The sequence below is a fragment of the Calliphora vicina genome, chromosome 1 (genome assembly GCF_958450345.1).
Source record: "Calliphora vicina chromosome 1, idCalVici1.1, whole genome shotgun sequence".
In the NCBI taxonomy this organism is placed as follows: Eukaryota; Metazoa; Arthropoda; class Insecta; order Diptera; family Calliphoridae; genus Calliphora; species Calliphora vicina.
Window position 1 is genome coordinate 289,906 of NC_088780.1, and position 15,591 is coordinate 305,496.

General features: G+C 31.6%; 3 protein-coding genes across 4 annotated transcripts; 1 reads left to right on the plus strand and 2 right to left on the minus strand.

Annotated features, from left to right (window-relative positions):
- Positions 1–1,520: 1,520 nt before the first annotated feature.
- On the minus strand, positions 1,521–3,651 carry LOC135963324 (transcription factor Ouib-like). Its single transcript, XM_065515131.1, has 4 exons — positions 3,448–3,651; positions 2,593–3,335; positions 2,281–2,526; positions 1,521–1,940 (listed from the first exon to the last, which is right to left on the minus strand). The coding sequence occupies exons 1-4, from the start codon at positions 3,565–3,567 to the stop codon at positions 1,766–1,768; spliced, it is 1,284 nt and encodes a 427-aa protein (XP_065371203.1). The 5' UTR covers positions 3,568–3,651; the 3' UTR covers positions 1,521–1,765.
- A 3,004-nt stretch (positions 3,652–6,655) lies between these two features.
- Positions 6,656–12,088, plus strand: Exd2 (Exonuclease 3'-5' domain-containing 2). 2 transcript variants are annotated; one of them, XM_065498580.1, is made up of 5 exons: positions 6,656–6,907; positions 6,968–7,923; positions 7,983–8,151; positions 11,490–11,813; positions 11,875–12,088. In XM_065498580.1, exons 1-5 carry the CDS (start codon positions 6,711–6,713, stop codon positions 11,885–11,887), a joined length of 1,659 nt encoding a protein of 552 aa, XP_065354652.1. In that variant the 5' UTR covers positions 6,656–6,710; the 3' UTR covers positions 11,888–12,088. The 2 variants fall into 2 exon arrangements, with proteins under 2 accessions (XP_065354652.1, XP_065354651.1); XM_065498579.1 differs by having other exon boundaries at positions 6,660–6,907; positions 11,870–12,088.
- On the minus strand, positions 12,085–13,752 carry LOC135949120 (solute carrier family 35 member G1). Its single transcript, XM_065498581.1, has 2 exons — positions 13,417–13,752; positions 12,085–13,331 (listed from the first exon to the last, which is right to left on the minus strand). Exons 1-2 carry the CDS (start codon positions 13,623–13,625, stop codon positions 12,494–12,496), a joined length of 1,047 nt encoding a protein of 348 aa, XP_065354653.1. The 5' UTR covers positions 13,626–13,752; the 3' UTR covers positions 12,085–12,493.
- Between the last annotated feature and the right edge of the window lie 1,839 nt (positions 13,753–15,591).

Consider the following 15,591-nt stretch of genomic DNA (forward strand, 5'->3'; position numbering starts at 1 on the left):
ATGTGTCTTAAAAACGTATATTACAGATGTTTTATTGACGTTTTTCCATTTTTTTCTTTTAATTAATCTTTCTGCTGCATCCTAGAACTTATAATATGATTTTAAATCGTCTAATTAATTCATAATCTAAAACTGTCATACATGCTGCTTTATTTCCATACTTATCCTTGTTTTGGTTGATCGATTATGATTATTTCCTTGATTTTTTTGTTGCTTTCTTTTTTTCTTAATTTTCTTTGTTTTTTCTCACTGTTTCACCTAACGACTGAAATTCCAATTCACAACCTAATTTAATTAGTTTTACAAATGTTTTTCCCAATTTTTCAGGTATTTAAACTATTTAATTAATAACCTGTCAAAATAAAAAATTAACTTATACAATTTAACAATTAATATCAACTCTTTAGATATGCTCCTACTATGTTTGAAGACGCTTACTAAAATGGTTCTTTAGGTTTGCGATACATACTTAATATTTGCTTCCTATCGAAATATTAAGTAGCTATAGCTCCTTTCGGACATACAGGAAGATACTGTACAACTTACATACAAACAGATGCATTCTTTTTTTAACTTTCGTATTCATAAATTTGCACAAAATATGTAACTTGGGGCAGAAAAATTGCCTTGAAGCACACGGGTGAAAACTGACATATGTACAAGGGTATAGGAGAGTAGGGGAGGGTTCGGACTACAATAGAGTGCAATATTTTTTGAAGTTGTTTGGAGTAGGAGATTTTGACCTTTAAAAAAAATTTTAATTTTTAGTGTATTTGCACTAAAAAACCACATAATTATACAAAACTTATTCAGTTTCAATGTCTTATCAAATTTAAATTTACTATGAAGTTTTAATTTTTGCAAAATACTGTGATAGTCCATTTTGGTTCACCCTGTTCGCTGTGATATAGTTGAAGTAGAGTTATAATTTTTTGGCTCCCAATGTTCACTGGTATTTACTTTCAGATGAGGTAGATAACTTTAAAATCGGTGACCATAAAAAATAGAAACATTTTTAAATTTTTAAAAAATCACCAAAAATAATGCGCAAACTTGAAGCCTTAAATATGAAGCCATCGGCATGTCTGCCGATGGAGTTGGTTAATGGTATTATGGAACACCATGGATTTTTGTCCATTCTGAAAGAAAATCCTAACTCTTGTGACGAAAAAAAGTTCTGCAGAGAAATAGCTTTTATTTTTTTACATGACCCGAAACACACAGCTTTATAAATCAAAATGAGCTTTTTACTATACGAAATACTTACCCGGACCTGAATTTTGACATTTTTAATACAATGTGCTTAATACTGGTCACTATAAGGACTAAATTATTGATAACAATTTTAAAATACATCAAACGTATCCTTTTAACAAAAAAAAGTTATAAGTTGCAAGAAAAATTTTAAAAAGTACTAAAAAATCTCAAAAAACTAACTGGAATTTAAAAAAAGGCAAAATACTTTTGTGACCTGCTAATTGCAATGAAAATAATAATATGAAACAACTAAACAAAAAAGATTATTATTAAATTTGGGGTTTTCCCAATTTACATAATGTATATTATCAATTTAACAAAAATTTCTCCTAAAAATGCGTAAGCAGAATAGTTTTGTAATACACTGTACATATTACAATGTGTATTTGCTGAAAACAGTGGGATGCCTTTAATATTTGCTCAATCTGAACGAAGCTTCACCGCGTATTATTTATTATGGCTGAATACATTTAAAAAAAAATAATTAAATGAACCAATACTTTTTATTCTAAACCAGAAATGTTGGAATATGCGTTGATTGTGGTACCAAGCTATGTGGTTGAGGCAATTCTTCTTGTGAAATGGGACGTTTATCTTTTTCAACAGCTTGCTTATGCATTATAGACCGAAAATGCACGACCAGGTGCGTTCTCCTGGTGAAAGATCTATTACATACATTGCACCTACATGAAAATTTATAATTTAATTATTAATTACCTAAATCGAATATAACGGAGAACATGTTTATTAGGGTGGGTCATTTTTTTTTTTTTGGTCAACAGGCAAGAAGAAACTTTCACCATGAAACTATGGGTCTAAAATCAAAACCTAGCGCCTGTTGAGAGATTTCAAAATACACAGTAAAGGAATTTTTAAAAACAAATCTTATATCTTTATGTCTCTCGGTGGGAGCTAGGTTTTAATTTTAAACCCATACTTTCCTTTTCTTTTGTGTAGATTCCGCTTGTGCTATACGCTTTTTCGCACCCGAACAAATTGACACACCCTAATGTTTATACTTACTTAAAATGCCTTTCACCTGTATGTGTTAACATGTGATTTTTAAGAATGTATGAAGTGGTGAACGATTTACCACATTGAGAGCACATAAATGGTCTTTCATTCGTATGCGTTCTTTCGTGTTTTATTCGTGTACTATAGTCAGTAAATCTCCGATCACAGTATTTGCATGCGAACGGCCTTTCACCCGTATGCCTTCTCATATGCCTTCTTAGCTCTGAACTTGTGAAAAATTTGTCTGGACAAAGTCTAAGCATATACAAATTGTATTAACGTTATATAAAAACATACATATATTAACAACTTATTCCTTACTCGCATGCACATCGCTTATCACCAGAATGTCTTCTTAAATGTAATTTAAAATGATGGCGACACGTAAAATGATTACCACATTGATCGCATATGAACATATTAGGATGTTCCTCAGCATCTTTACGTTTTTTCCTCGATTTCGTAATTTCCCTTTTTATTTTGATATTACCTCTTTCAGTCGGATGACCATCTTCTACCTTCTTGCTTTTTCGATTTGACTTTGACTTCTTTGATACAATTATTTTAGTTTCTGAATTGTAGTCCTCGTCACTATACTGAACATCCAAAGCTTCATCACTTAACGGCGTCGTCGTATCAAAATCATCATCTGTTTTATCGCAAATTACTTCTTCTATACAAATTTTCGTATCTTCCAGCGTATTTTCTTCATTAGGTTGTAATTCCAATGCATTGACTTCGTCCCCACTTGCTTTAACAAAGGTAAGGCTTTCCTTTTTAATAAAATCTTGCGATTGTATATTTATTTCTTTTTCTTCATCTGTTTCATAGATTTCTTCTTGGTTGCCTACTGTTATATTCTTCTCTTCCTTAACAACAAACACCTGTACAAATTCGGTTGCTTCCACTAACCCATTACTATTTTGTTTTTTATTTCCTTTTGAGTTCTGTAATTTATAAGACGCCTGCACTTTAAGGAAATCATCTCGGAATTTGTACGCACTGATTAAATCCTTTTTGCAATCGCAACACATTAGCTTGGGGAAACCCAAACTATTTTTAAGCTAAAATTAGAAAATGTATACATAAGGACCTGATTCAAACTCAATTTAAGAAATATTGTACAAAGTACATTTCAAATAGTTTTTGGTTAAAATTACCAATCGGCCTACATACCCTTAAGCCTGTAAGTTCTTTAAGATACAATAATAATTTTTTGTTTTGATTGTCGAACAGTTTAATAGCGCCCTTTTCATTGACATTTTTAGCACATATTCTACATAAGTTTTCACACATCGTTCGGAGTATCGAAGCTTTTAAATACCAATAATATTAAAATATAAATTTTTGTGAACACAAACAATAAACAATTCTCAGCCAATAGCTAGCTACACACAAAAAAATAATACGTTTTTAAGTTATTTATAGTGAATTTTTTTTCTTTTTTTAAAAACTATTATTACTAAATGAGACAAATAATAATCCTATGTAAGAATAAATATTTTTTGTAAAAAATTATTTAAAAAAAAATTCTCAGTGTTTATTGTTAAATCAGATGATTTTAGTCGCAATACTGCCACATTGTATGTATCTATTTGCCAATACAAATTAAAATAGCCAGATCAAGGTATATTACAAGGCGAATTTATAGAGGTGACGACAGAACTACACAAATACAACATATACAAAAACAACAGGTACTTTGTTTTTGTAAAAAGATAAGTGAACTGTCAAAGTTGCCTGTGGTTGTTTTTGCTTTTGGGTTTGTTGTATTTTTCGCCACAACAAACACAAGTGAATTGACAGTTCCAAGGTGCATTTAATAAGGTGCCATCGGCAGCACAGCTGATTATAGAAATAGCACGCACAAATGTCAAACTACATATATAAAAAATATTCGCCCGTACGTCAAACTCTATATATAAAAAATAAGTGAATTCGCCTGTATTTATTTCAATTCGCCACTGCTGTCACCTTGTTAAATACGCCTTGGACAGTTCACTTGTCTAAACAACTGAATAAAAAAAATAATCAGCTGTTCTTCTGTCGTCACCTTCTATAGATTCGCCTTGGGTATATTAATTATAAGGTAGTGTTTAGGGTTCTATAGCTGAAACAAAAAGTCGACTTTTCGACTTTTTCCGTTTTTTAAAAAGTCGACTTTTCGAACTTTCGACTTTTTTCGTTTTTTAAAAAGTCGACTTTTCGAACTTTCGACTTTTTTAGACCATTTCTTGTAAAAAATACATAGTTTCTACATTTATTGATGCGCCTTTTGTAATGTTTAGCAATAAAAATGAAATTTATCAAGGCGATAATAGTTAGAAGAATGTTGCGTAGAAAAAAGTGTACCAAATTGCAATAGTTTTAGTATAATGTTGCAATTAATTTTTTTTTTTAACAATCTAAAAAGTAGACTTTTATCGACTATTCGACTTTTATCGACTATTTTCGACATTTATCGATTATTCGACTATTGAGATAACATAATCGATTGTTCGACTTTTTTCAGCAAAAAGTCGATTGTTCGAACAATCGACTTATAGAACCCTAGTAGTGTTATCAGAACAGCTCAAGGCGTATTTAACAAGGTGGCAGCAGTGGCGAATTGAAATAAATACAGGCGAATTCACTTATTTTGTATACATAGAGTTTGACATACGGGCGTACGGGCGAATATTTTTTATATATGTAGTTTGACATTTGTGCGTGCTATTTCTATAATCAGCTGTGCTGCCGATGGCACCTTATTAAATGCACCTTGGAACAGCTGATCCAAAGTAAATTAATTTCTCATACAGAAAAAATGTTAATTGGAGGTTTATCGTTACGAAAAACGATAATCAGATATTGAGAAAATGGGAGTATGTGTGTGAAGTTAGAACGTCAGTTAGCTCCGTTTTTTAACATTACCTATGTTAAGGTGTAAACTAAAGCACGATGGCCACGTATCAAACTGATTTGACAAATAATATGTATGGATTGGTAATATTTAGTTTTGCTTAACACAGCAACGTATCAAACTCAAACTATCAAATTTCAAAGCTGTTTTTTAAAGTTAAGAATTTTTTTTATAATTCACCCTATGATTTCGCTGCGAAAACTGAATAAAAATGCCATTTGACGTTTTTCGCAGCAACACATCAAATTCGCTTCAAATCATATTAACGGCGGCAGCAAGGCGAATTCATATATATATATGAACAAGGTGCATTTAATAAGGTGCCATCGGCAGCACAGCTGATTATAGAAATAGCACGCATAAATGTCAAACTACATATATAAAAAATATTCGCCCGTACGCCCGTATGTCAAACTCTATATATAAAAAATAAGTGAATTCGCCTGTATTTATTTCAATTCGCCACTGCTGTCACCTTGTTAAATACGCCTTGTATATGAATATATATGAATTCGCCTTGGACGGCAGCAAAGTAAATTAATAAAGTAGCGACCAAGGCGTATTTAACAAGGTGACAGCAGTGGCGAATTGAAATAAATAAGGCGAAAGGCGAATTTAACAAGGTGACAGCAGTGGCGAATTGAAATAAATACAGGCGAATTCACTTATTTTTTATATATAGAGTTTGACATACGGACGTACGGGCGAATATTTTTTATATATGTAGTTTGACATTTGTGCGTACTATTTCTATAATCAGCTGTGCTGCCGATGGCACCTTATTAAATGCACCTTGGTAGCGACCAAAGTAAATTAATAAAGTAGCGACAGTACTACAACAAATAAGGTCTGAGCCAAAGTAAATTAATAAAGTAGACTCAGTAGAACAGCTGACTATTTTTTTTACTTTGGTCTGAACTGTCAATTCACTTGTGGTTGTTGTGGCGAAAAATACAACAAGCCCAAAAGCAAAAACAACAACAGGCAACTTTGACAGCTCAGACCTTAAACCAAAAACAAAATTGCTTGTGGTTTTTGTAAATGTTGTATTTGTTGTAGTACTGTCGCTACCAAAGTAAATTAATAAAGTAGCGACCAAGGCGTATTTAACAAGGTGACAGCAGTGGCGAATTGAAATAAATACAGGCGAATTCACTTATTTTTTATATATAGAGTTTGACATACGGACGTACGGGCGAATATTTTTTATATATGTAGTTTGACATTTGTGCGAGCTATTTCTATAATCAGCTGTGCTGCCGATGGCACCTTATTAAATGCACCTTGGTAGCGACAGTACTACAACAAATACAACATTTACAAAAACCACAAGCAATTTTGTTTTTGGTTTAAGGTCTGAGCTGTCAAAGTTGCCTGTTGTTGTTTTTGCTTTTGGGCTTGTTGTATTTTGAATTGACAGATCAGACCAAAGTAAAAAAAATAGTCAGCTGTTCTACTGAGTCTACTTTATTAATTTACTTTGGTCGCTACTTTATTAATTTACTTTGATTAATATACCTTGTATTTGTTGTCCAAAATGGACAATGCTAGAAATAAATTTTCCAAAACTGCTCTCATTGCTGCTGCTGGTTTGGGATTGGTAATTGTTGTAGCCACAAAGCGAAAACGTATTTTCCGCTACTTGAAAAAAATTAATGATCCTATGAAGCACAGACGTATAGAAGTTATTCAGACGGTAGATGATTGTCACAGGGTAGTTAGCGAATTAAAAAAGTAAGTTTGTTATTTAAAATACCTAGCCAAATTTTATATGTTTTCACAAAAATTGTATAGGGACTGTAAAACGCTAAACGTTTTAGGATTCGATTGCGAGTGGGTAACCGTTGGCGGTACCAGACGTCCAACTGCATTGCTGCAATTATCGTCGGGTGAGGGTTTGTGTGCTCTCTTTAGACTATGCTGCATGAAACAAATTCCTAAAAGCCTTAGAGACCTGTTAGAAGATGACAATGTTTTGAAGGTTGGAGTTGCACCTCAAGGTGATGCCCAAAAATTGGCTCATGATTATAGCGTGGGCGTGGCCAGTACTTTCGATTTAAGATTTTTAGCAGCATTAACAGGTAGAAAACCTGAAGGCCTAGCAAAGATGTCAAAATCGGTGCTAAATGTAGAGTTAGACAAACACTGGCGTATAGTGTGCTCAAATTGGGAAGCTAAAGACCTCAGCGAGAAACAGTTAGATTATGCTGCCAATGACGCTTTAGTTGCTGTTGAAATTTTTAAGAAATTGTCAAATGATTTGATACCAAAAAGCTTTTGGCAATCGAAAAGCGATTTTCAGTGCATCCGTGTAAAGTTGGAACCTTTCTATGACGTTCATTTTAAGGAAGGATTTATAGCAGATTTAAATAAAGAGCGAACAAATAAAAATGTAGCTAACTCCAAAGGTAAAATTGACCGGAGTTGTCAGGGAAAATCACAAGTTAGAGGTATTAGTACCAGGTCGAAAGCTTTGTATGACAATTGTTTGTTGGAAGCTCCCGATGGTGAGTTGTTATGTACAATAGATAGGCGAAAGGCCAAATGGTATTTGGACCAGTGTCTTGGATCTCAAGTGAAGTCAGAGCCATTTACGGTCAGGCTTAATTTTGAACCTGCTGGTAGAGCAGTAGGAGAAGTTGGCAAATATTACCAAACACCAAAAGAAAATCAATGTGTTGTTTGTGGTCGCAAGGAATCCTTTATAAGAAAAAACGTGGTACCGCGAGAATATCGTAAACATTTTCCTGGTAAAGTATACCTTTTAGAATAACATACAAAGTATTTCAAATATTATTTTCATAAACAGAAGTAATGAAATCGCATACATCTCATGATGTTCTGCTATTATGCCCAACCTGTCATCAATTAAGTAATATTTCTGATATGAAAGTTCGACATAAATTAAGTCATATGTGCGATGCACCTTTTATCTATAAGGAAGGCGCTTATAAACTAAAAGAAATTCCTGAACTTAGGTTTGTATTTTACGTACATACAGTCAGCGTCAAAAGAAAGTGTACAACTTGTTTTTACATTTAAAACGTTTTATTTACATATAAAAAAACAATTTTTTCTCCAGTTCTAGTATATTTAACAAAACACTTAATTGTTCTCTTGCAATATATAAACAAAAAACTAAACTATTTCAACTGCAACAAAAACAGTAACAACAAAACCAAAAATACTCCATTTTTAACGCGTCAGAAAAAAGTGTACACATTTAGAATTGCAATAAGATTTTTCTATCTACATAAAAAAATATATTGTTATTCTTTATTTTTGCCTACATTATAATTTTTTGTGCATCTTGCTGCTAGTCTCATGAGATTTTAAGATAGTAGCTTTACTTGTTTGATCGCAAGAACTTTAAAACCAAAATGGGAAAACAAACTGCAATTGAAACAAGAATGTAAGTCATAAAATTTAAAAATGAAGGCAAATCGTCACGTGAAGTCCCCTCTATAATAGGAAGAAGCCATAATACTGTAAAAAAAATTATAGACAAACAAAAAAATTTAGAATTTTAGAAGATCAGCAACGTGCCGGAACACCAAAACGCCTTAACAACCTTGAAATACGATCGATTGTGAGAGCAGTGAAGAAAGTATTCACAGTAAGTGCAGTAAAATTATGCGAAGAATTAACAGATTCGTCTGGAGTGAGAGTTAGTAACAGTACGGTTCGCCGAGCGCTACACCCAAATGATCTATATGGTGGAGTTCCGAGAGAATAACCCCACATTTCCAAACGAAATAAAGAGCGACTTCGAGAATTCGCAAACAGGTATAAAAACTAAGAAAATTGTTTTGTGCTGTTTACGGACGAAAGCAAGTTTGAGATTTTCGGAAGTAAAAAAAGGAGTAAAATTTGGAGAAGCAAAAATCAAGAGTTCGACCAAAAAATGTACTATCCACCGTAAAGCATGGTGGTGGTTAGGTGATGGTGTGGGGGTGTATGGCGGCAAGTGGCATGGGAAAACTCATATTTATTGATAGTTTGATGAGCAAAACCGATTACCTAAACATTCTTATAGAAAATATGGAACCCATCATTAGAAAATTAAATCTAGACAGAACCTGGATCTTCCAACAGGACAACTATCCGAAGCATAATTCTTAACTTGTTAAATAATGGTTGTTGTATCATACACCGAAACAACTGGAACAACCCCCACAGTCACCGAACATTAATCCCATTGAACATCTGTGGTAGCATTTGGACAGACAGATCAGAAAATGAAATATTACCAGCAATGACTCTACACGAAATCCTGCAGGAAGAGTGGTTCAACATCCCAACATCGGTGACATCAAAATTGGTAGAAACAATGCCAAGGAGGCTTGAAACTGTTTTAAAACCCAAAAGATGTCAAATAAAATACTAAACACGTTTTTTCTTCTAAATTCCTTAAACTGTACACTTTCTTTTGACGCGTTAAAAATGGAGTATTTTTGGTTTTGTTGTTACTGTTTTTGTTGCAGTTGAACTAGTTTAGTTTTTTGTTTATATATTGCAAGAGAACAATTAAATGTTTTGTTAAATATACTAGAACTGGAGAACAAATAGTTTTTTAATATGTAAATAAAATGTTTTAAATGTAAAAACAAGTTGTACACTTTCTTTAGACGTTGACTGTACATAATATGTACAGTGCCGAACTTAAGTATTGGCACAGGATGTTCATTGTACTTTAAGGTCGATTTAAAGGCCATATTGTTGACATTTTTAATAAAAAAATATATTTATCAGATAGATTGATGAATTTCCTACAAAATACCACCAACTTTATTTCAACAATTTTGCAATATTATTTACTAATAATAAATAGACGAAAAATTCCCCAATTCCGTCGAACAAAACTATTGGCACACTTAACCAGATTCTTCAAATTTTATCAATCTATCCACTTTTTGTTCATAGAAAATGCCATTTTATATTCTTTTATTTAACAGTTTTCGTTTCTAAAACTGTTAATGTCAATTTGTAAAAAATTTGCACAATAATTATCAATTTTGCTGAAAATAGCTAACAAAAAAAGGAAACAACAGAATCTGAGCGCAAAATCATTTTTGACTTGCGCAATCAAGGAAAATCGTATGCTGAGATTGTAGAGATTATGGAAAGGAGCCGTTTTACAATTCGGAGTATCGTGCAACGTTTTAAGGGAGCATTAACAATTGAAAGTGCTAAACATACAGGTCGTCCTAGATCCTTAAGTGAGCGTAAATGCAGCCATATAATCAAAAAGGTCAAGTTATGTCCAAAAATATCTTTAACAGAGGTTGCTGCAGAGATTAAATAAGAGTTTGGGAAATAAGTTCACGCAGCAATAGCCAGAAGAGTGCTCCAGAAGACAAACTATAGTTGTATTGCTAGACGTAAACCATTTATTTCATCTGTGAACCAAAAGAAGCGTTTAGAATATGCCGTTTAGGAATTTACGTAAGCCACATGATTTTTAGCACCAAGTGCTACTCTCTGATGAAAGCAAAATTAATAATTTTTGCTCTGATGGCCGTCAAACGGTATGGAGAAAACCCAATAATGAGCTGGAAAAACAAAATATTGCTTCAACAGTAAAACATGGTGCTGGATAGGTAATTGTATGGAGTTGTATGTCCGCTGCAGGGGTTGGAGAGCTGGTGTTCATTGACGAAATAATGGACAAAGTGAAATATATGAATACACCTCAGAAAAAGTGCAGAAAAGTTAATTTTACCATTTTCTTTCACTTTTCAAAATGACAATGACCCCAAAAATTCGGCCTATACTGGACGTATGTGGCTTTCATACAATATTTCGCATGCCCTACCACACCCTCCACAATCTCCGGATCTCGATAAGATCTAGATAAGCGAGTGAAAAAGGAATTAGTTGAAGAATGGCAAAGTATTGGGTCAGATATCACAAACAAGTGATGGATTCCTGCCTAAGCTACTCGAGGCAGTTATAAAGCAAAAGTCACTTGCAACTAAATACTAAATTTTGCAATGTTGCTTCCTAAATCAAATGTTTTTTTTAGCTTTTAATGAAGTGTGCCAATAATTTTGTTCATTGAAATGAAGTATTTTTTATGTTATTTTGTTATTAATAAATAGTGGTATTAAATTGTTGAAATGATATTGGTTATATTTTATAGGAAATTCAACAGTCTATCTGGTAAATATATTTTTTTATTAAAAATCTCTACAATACTGCCTCTAAATAGACCTTAAAGTACAATGAGCATCCTGTGCCAATACTTAAGTTCGGTACTGTATGTATATTATACTAAAGGTGAAAAATTACAAAAAAACCATTTGATATTTTCCAGACAAATAAAATCGGCGGCTCGGGCATTATTGAAATGTGGAAATAAAATTCCTGAAAATAGACGAAAAAGTTTAGAATCTACTGTTTTAAACCATTATAAGGAGGAAACTGAAATTCATTTAAATCTGCTCCAAAAAGCTTCGGAAATTGATACAAAAATAACGAATGAAAATTACTCCCAACATGGTGAAAAAGTTGTACAAAAATTTCAGACAGATCATGGTGGACTTTTGGAATTAGAAAAAATATGGCGTGAACACTTTATTCACACAATGCAGCCGAAATATTTACCCTCTCTTTGGAATATCAATCACAATGCTAACAGGTTAGAAACGTAAAATTTCGTCTGTGTATGTATATAATATGACAGTATTTATTTAGATTAGAAATCAGAGCTAAAGAAGGAAGAGTCAATCAAGAGGATCTTATCCTAGCTGGTGTATTGTTGGAAGAATAAAAATTATAAAATAAGTTTAAAGTGAGAAAATTACTTTGTTTCAAAATTCATTAAGATTTTAGAGATTACCAACTGAATTCACATTTTGTAAAATACCTTCTAGGTTACATAATAAATTGTAGATAGATAAATTTGTACATTTATTTTATTCTGTTATTTCAATTTATTTTTATTTTAATACAAGGCTTCTGCATTTAAATGCCGATTTTCTTTATTTTAATGAATACAAATTACAACTATTTATACTAAGCATTTGATTTTTTTTAATTTGAGCAACTTACAAAAAGTCTTAACAATTGGTAAAAGTACTTTAATTTATTTAGAATATTTATATGTTTATATGTATAAATATCGGTTTAATTTTTTTTTGTATTATAATTTTCTTTGATTTGCATTAAGAGGAATGTATGTTAAATCTATTTTGCTATTAAAGTAATGAGATTATAATACTAACAACTACATTAGAAAAAAGAAACCACAATGCATTTAGTTATTTGAATGTCGATGATCATATTGTTAATTAAGATATATTTAGTGTGTCAAACTCTTCAATCAAAAATCAAATAACGCAGTCGTTTTCGAATTGTAGATTCCCGGGGTAGAGAGAGAGCCCACTTTTTAAGAGCTGCTAAGATAACAGAACTCACTACTAATAATGCTCCCATCAACGAATAGAACGTAGGTGTCTCCCCAAAAAATATCATTTGCCATATGAATGCAAATACAATATCGGCGCAACGAGCTATGGCTACAGGTCCTGCTTGCTCCATTTGTAAGGAAAGTGTTAGAAGAATTTGTCCAAGAAAACTAAAAATTCCTAAAATGACTACCAGCCATCTATCTCGTCCACAAGCAGGCCAGCATATGGCTCCAATGGAGCCACACACAACTAATGTGTATATTAAAGCAAACGCTCCAAAGTTTGTCATAATGACCGAAAAATGCAATCCCTTTAATGCTCTTAATAGTATATAGACATTGGCACCAAATAATGTAGACGAAATAGCTGCAACTGGTCCCCAAATATCATAATTCTTTCCTTCGTACCTTTCTGCTTCAAGAGATGGTGCAGCATCGCCAAATATAAAAGGGGGACGAGTAATTAACACTACACCAACCAAGGTCAAAACAATTGTAACGACATTAAACAAACTACAATGCTCTTTAAGAAAAACTCTGGCAAATATGGCTACAAATACTGGCGTTGAAAATATTATTACGCTGGCATCCGCTAAAGGCATATGACGAAATGCGTAGAAGCTCAGCATCAGTCCTGTGGTCCCCATAAAACATCGCAATAGTAATATGACCCTTTTACCTTCTGGAAACACAGGTTGCTTTGTATACACAACTATGGGAATAGCTGGCAATAACACACCAATGAATCTGAAAATAAATATATATATATATATGTATAGATATTTGTATAAAGTATTTTTTAGTTAAATTCTGAAAAATAAATTATTCTCACCTAAAGGAAGCTAATTCCATAGGATTAATATCAACTAATCCTTTTACTATCACAGAACAAAGTGAAAAGAATAAAGAAGACAACGTAGCCAATATAATTCCCAAGTATGGACAATTGAATTTTGATTTTATGCGAGTAAGCCAACGTTTGGAAGTTTCGTTTTTACGAAAACCATCCACAAACTGATGTAATTCAAAATTTTCAGGCATTTTCTCTTAACACGCAAGATAACTTAACAGCTTTTATGTTCATCTATTGTTTTCATTTTTATCTGGGAAAGAGGTCTGTAATATTAAAATATGTAGTTTAATAAAATTAAGGTGTTAACGAACGCGGTGACGAAATCGATTTTTACACATCTAAAAATTACACTTTTCACTTATTTTTAATTTATTGCATTTTCTTAAACATTCATTCGCATTATATCGTTTAATTTTTAATATTTTTCTATTCGCTATATTTATTGTTCACGATTTTGATCCAATTAGGATGTATTTATTTCGATTGTTATATACTTCTTTGTTGACAGAATAACAGTAATTCTTTCGTTATTTTTACGAAAATTTTTTCTCATTTGTTTTAGTTCCTTCTTCGGTATAGTATACCTAGATAGACATCACAGATTGTAATTAATTGACGAAGCAGTGTTGTATTTTATTGTCCTTGCAACCAACGTGACACCACTCCCTCATTATTAATAGTAAACAAATTTACAGTAGACAAAATAAACAAATTTACATTACTGATTTGACATGTTTATTATCAAAATATTGATCTTTCTACACAAAATTCATCTAAAATTTTTCTAAAAAAAAATTTTTCTATTTTATAAATTTAATAGGCTCATTTTGGATCATTAAACGAATTTTCGTTTGCTTTTCCGTTTGGAATGAAAAAATAAAAATTTGGTATTTTATAAAACGAAGCGATATTTTCGTTTCAAGTCAATTTTTTGATGTGGTACCAAGTTTGAAAACATCGTTTTTATTTCAGCTTTCTGCCAAATAAATTAAATTATTTTTATTTATTTTCCAACAAATCAATTTATTGAAACAATTTTGAAAGTTTGTATTGTTTTTTACATACATATTTCGAAAAAACATTTTGTTATATTTTTTTAAGTATGAAAAGAAGAAACACATTCTTAACAAATGTTTTTTCTTTGGAAATTGAAAAATGCATTGAAATGAAAAAAAATTCTCAATGTTTGATGTTGATATTTCAAGCCCTTGGGGACGTTTTGTTCTGTTGTATTTCGAAAAAAATTTTCGTTACTTTTTACAAAATTAGGGCATAAATCAACATTTCATAAATTACCAAAAGTCGTTTAGTCAACTATTAAACATTTTTAAAAAGTCGAAAGGTCTACTTTTAAGAATCTACCGAAGTCGAAAAGTTTTTCGAGTGGAATAGATTTTGAAAAAATAAGAGTATCTGAAAAATAATTTGGTATTTATTAAAGTGCCGTCTGAATACTTTATTTTAAAAAAATAATATAAACTTTCGAAATATTGTTCTGCAAAATATCGAACGAAATAAGGGTATATCTAGAGATGCTAAGTTCTGTACATGTAAATGCAAACAAAGTTTCAAATACATATAAATTAAATATGTCAGTTGTTATTCTCACTAAACATTTTTCTTGGATGTTCGAAAAATTATATAATTTTAATTTGAAATTTGTATTTGAATTGAAATGGAAAAATAAAAATATGTTAAAGTGCAAAAAAAGGAATTTCGGTTAATCGGTTAATCGACACAAATTAATCGGTTTATTTGTTATTTTAAAATCGGCAATTTTAAATTATTCGAACAGTTAACCGTACAAAATTAATCGGTTAACCGATTAACGGTTAATCGATTGAATACCCTAATGTCTTTACGATTGAAAGTAAATTTTTTATTTAGCAATTAATTTTTATTAGACACTGAAAAGCTTAAAATACTTGCAGTGTTTATTTTAAATAGCTTCTTAAGAATACTATTGCATCGAATTTTGTTTCTGACATATGCTGCTGCCGAAAAACATCTTTCACATTGGCAAACCCGTTTGCAAATAATTATAACAAATCTGCAAGTATTTTTTTCTTGTTCCTTCAGCAATAAAATGATCTATTTCTTTTGCAAGTTGCAAATCTACATTATAATTTGTTTTCGTTATTGTTATTTGGGTTT